Raw genomic sequence first — 3979 nt, 5'->3', positions numbered from 1 at the left:
ATATAAAGCTGGGGGAAAAAGAAGGAAGGGGAGACGTTCGGAGTGATGGCGTTTGTCTTCCCAAGGAACCGTTACGCATGATGGAGCCCTGCTTTCCTGGAGATGGCTAAACGCCTGCCGATGGGGAGTAGGGAACGAATTCCTTGTTTTGCTTTGCTTGCGTGCGTGGCTTTTGTTTTACCTATTAAACTGTCTTTACCTCAACCCACGAGTTTTCTCACTTTTACCTTTACAGTTCTCTCCCCCATCCCTCTGGAGAGGAGTGAGCGAGCGGCTGCGTGGGGCTGAGCTGCTGGCTGGGGTTAACCCACAACAGCCCTTTTCCTTCCAAAGTGTTTAGATGTAAAATTGCAATCTGTGGTCTCATGTAACACAGTGATTTTACTCTTTCTAATAATGGTAGATGATAATAAGGAAAAAATACAAACACAGCAATGTTTTGTATGTAAACACTTGAAATGGATTTATTTTTAAAAAAATCATTTTTACAGTTGGATCATACAGTATTCTTCTGTATGCCTTAAATTAAAAGCCTCCAGCTTTTAAAAATGCTGCCCAGTACAAAAGTGCTAATGCAAAACTAGTGTTTGTGTATATAAACCAGCACTATACATCACTAAATATCACCCTAAATAGTCTCTTCACCAGTTTAAATGAGTGGAGAAGAGAGAGATCAGACTTCATAGTATTTAAGGGCTTCCTTCTTCCCCTTACAGTTCTGTCTTCAGGAGTTTCATCGCTTTCTGCATATTTGAATACACTAGAAATGAAATATTTATACATGTTATTTTGGTTGCAACTTCGTCTGCCAGCGACTACAAATAATGTAGAGAAAATGTCATTATTATTAAAGCTTTTGCTCACATGCCTATTGCTACATGGATTCTGATGCACTGTGCTCTACAGCCTCGTCCAAGCATTTTGTGAACCGCGTCTGTTTAATTTTGACTGGTGAGAACAAACATCTCTTACTGCAAACACATGGGCGTTGGCCGAGCAGAGACGGGAGCCGTGCAGCGGTGAGGGAGGGCTGTGGCACACAGCTCTTCCCTGCTCCCAGGAGGTTTCCTGACCCGGCCCAGCAGGGCTTGCGTGCAAGAGTTCTCACCGCCGCTTACAGTGAGCGCTGCTGAATTACGCAAGTTCCTACTGACGTATGCTTTCTTTTAAAACAGATGGATGTTTAAGGCTCCAGGGCTCTGCCATCATTCTCTTCACCTCACTGGGTTTAAGTCTAGCATCCTGTTTAGTTTTAATCCTAGTTAGCTGTCTTTCAGCAAGTACTGATTGCGAGAGTCTGTAATGCCTGGTGTTATTCCTCGTTGCGTGAAAAATGTGACTTTCAGAATATTTCAGAATACACTACTTACACAATGAAATGTCAGAGGGCTCGTATGCATAGAGACGGTTTGAGTATCTTCCAGTAATATCTGCTCTCACAGTCAGGGAAGGATCTGGAAAAAAAGGGTGAAAGAACTTGTAGAGGACAGGATTAACCTTCAAGCAGAAGGAAATAAACCTTTCTGCACTTCTGCTTGCTTCCTGAATGTTTCTGCAAGACACATCTGCTTCCACTAACAACCAAGAGATCGTTCTACACACTCACTGACATTTCAATTTTAAGAGTTGTGTTTGCAGGCTTATTAAGAAGGGGATGGGTTTAATTCTGATCAATGTTGATCAGCCTTGCGCCTTGTGCCACTGCGTAGTACCCGAATTAACTCTATGAGCTGAGGCTGCTTTCAGGCCACAAATGTTATTAAAAAAGAAATAACAAAGGAAGAGATAATGTGGCGGTTGCTTTGGTCTGTTGAAAATGGTCATCATGACCTAGATTTATCAAGGTAGGTGTTAATGATGCGTGTGTACAATATGTGAGGTTACATATCTCTTCTGGGAGAGGGAAGACCTGGATGCATGCATGGCCACTAATACGTCTCCAAAACACAAATGTTTTCGAAGGGGTTTGTGCAGGTTAGTGGAGCACAGAACCGAGCACTGAGCTTTGAAAATTGGCCCCGAAGCATGCGGGGTCACTGCTGTTCCTGCCATGTCCGAGATTGTGTTACAAAGAGAAACCTGTCAGCGTTACAGTATTTCTAGAGATAGGAGGATGAGCAAGGCTGCGCCACTGCCTACCCATTCCAGTGAGTGTGGCATCATGTCATTTCGATGACACGATGGAAGGAATTACATCATTCGTGGAATCCATGAGGGAGGAATGCTGGACCCGTGAAGCTAATGACACGGCTGGGGTTGCTTTGAAATTGCATCCAACAAAACCAACTAGAAATTTTATATTTCACATGGAATAAATTCCTGTTAGTAAGCCCGAGGATCTGAGATTCATGGTGCAGCAGCGGCTCTGATCTGAGATCAGCTTTGATGCTTGAGGTACTCACCTATGAACAAAATCCGAGGGACGTACTGGCCATCAGGTGAAAGATTCTTGTCTGTGGTTTCATACTTAAAGAAAACAGATAAGGTTCCCAGTCAAGGAGGGCATGTTACATAAATATATTTTTTCTTCATTGTACTTTGAGTTATGAAATAGAGCTTAAATAATATGTTTTGCAGTTTAAGAAATTCACTGTCTAGGATGCAGTCTTTTAACAGCTGGGGTTGCAAATCGATAACAACAGTTAATGTTATTATTAAACTTTAAATTCCCTCGTATTTTGAGGTTATGATAGCTACAGATGAAAGACGCTTATTACTAAATCTATTATGCTTCAGCACTGGCCATTTTCCTAGCCAACCCTAGCTATTAAACTGACTAATTATAGCTAGAGAAGCCTTAATTAAAAATAGAACTTTATTGCTTTCACTTAATGAAGTGTAATTGGGAAACTTACCACAAGGTTCAGGAGAATGAATTTTTCAGCCAATTTCTGTATATCTTTATGTTCAGCAAAGACCTTCTTGAGTGCTAGAGTGGAAATAAATGGGAATGAAAGTAGAATCAAATTGAGAATTCCCAGTTTACAACTGCAGCAAATGAAGATTTTAAGTTCGTTCCTCTGGAGGATGATCAACTCATTTATATTCTGTAGTAAAGAGTAAGTGTAATGCTGAAAAATGTCCCTCCTTCCTTCAGATAGGGCAGCTCTCACATTTGTCTGCTTGAGCATTTGACCCTTTAAACCTCCTAGTCTGCTATTGCAGTTTCTGGCTCCAGTCCTTAAGGCACAGTACGGAGGTGTAGGACTTCAGCCTGAGATGTTTGAGAGGATTTTAATGGTTGGACAAAGATTCTTCTGGAGTTACTGGAGCTATGGATGGACGCAAAGGTCTTGCCATGTGGATCGGCTTGCAGGAGGAAGGGCCCTTGGGTAAATTCAGAAACACTGGGAAAAGAGCAGTCCCAGTTACCAGAAATCCCACAAAAGCTCAGTTTCAGCCTAGTTTGATTGAGCCACTGGCTGATTCGGTCTCAAACATCAGTGATGCTGAAAGCTGAACGTGTCCTTTCCGATAAATTACTGTTTTCCACTACTCCTGGTCTTGCTATCAGTTTTGGCTGATTTTGACGCGAACCAAAACCAGATTTGCCACAGGTCAAAACCTGCTGACCTGTGCTCGTTTCTGTATCCATTCTGTACCATGTAATACTGAATTACCGTTTTTATTTTATTTCTGCACAGTGGAAAATACCTACGTGGAACAGCGACTTGAAGAACGCTCTGCGTGCTTGTGCAAGTTAGCGTTTCAATAAGGCTTACTCAGCAAGCAGAATGGTAGCTGGTTTGGGTTTTTTGTTTTGTTGTTTGGTTTTTTTTTTTAAGCAGCATTTATGCAGAAACCGAGAACCAGATGATTTTTTTTTTTTTTTTCCCAGCGCAAAGGGATTACCTTGGCTGTGCGGGCAGTCTTCCAAGTGGTGGATGATCATCAGGGGTTTGTTGCTGGAGAAGAAGAGTCTAGGTTAGCGGCTGGGGAGGCGCCAGGGGGCGCTAGGGGGCGCGGAGCGGCGCGCGGC

General features: G+C 42.6%; 1 protein-coding gene across 1 annotated transcript; it reads right to left on the bottom strand.

The window, feature by feature from the left end:
• Positions 1–437: 437 nt before the first annotated feature.
• LOC104071713 (anterior gradient protein 2 homolog) lies at positions 438–3959 on the bottom strand. The gene is made up of 5 exons (XM_009586150.1): positions 3853–3959; positions 2856–2929; positions 2403–2466; positions 1371–1454; positions 438–760 (listed from the first exon to the last, which is right to left on the bottom strand). Exons 1-5 carry the CDS (start codon positions 3890–3892, stop codon positions 711–713), a joined length of 312 nt encoding a protein of 103 aa, XP_009584445.1. The 5' UTR covers positions 3893–3959; the 3' UTR covers positions 438–710.
• Positions 3960–3979: the final 20 nt, after the last annotated feature.

Source organism: Fulmarus glacialis, unplaced genomic scaffold (genome assembly GCF_000690835.1).
Source record: "Fulmarus glacialis isolate BGI_N327 unplaced genomic scaffold, ASM69083v1 scaffold32669, whole genome shotgun sequence".
Lineage (NCBI taxonomy): Eukaryota > Metazoa > Chordata > Aves > Procellariiformes > Procellariidae > Fulmarus > Fulmarus glacialis.
Note: the sequence above shows the minus strand (reverse complement) of the source record. Positions and strands in the feature narration are given on the sequence as shown.

What these genes read in the sequence shown, in the direction of transcription:
- LOC104071713 (XM_009586150.1), bottom strand. Translation starts at nt 3,892, where the DNA reads ATGATCATCCACCACTTGGAAGACTGCCCGCACAGCCAAG. An exon ending in AGACTGCCCGCACAGCCAAG is followed by an intron (nt 2,930 to 3,852) that starts GTAATCCCTTTG and finishes TTTCCACTCTAG; the next exon opens with CACTCAAGAAGGTCTTTGCT. An exon ending in CCCTCGGATTTTGTTCATAG is followed by an intron (nt 1,455 to 2,402) that starts GTGAGTACCTCA and finishes CTTTTTTTCCAG; the next exon opens with ATCCTTCCCTGACTGTGAGA.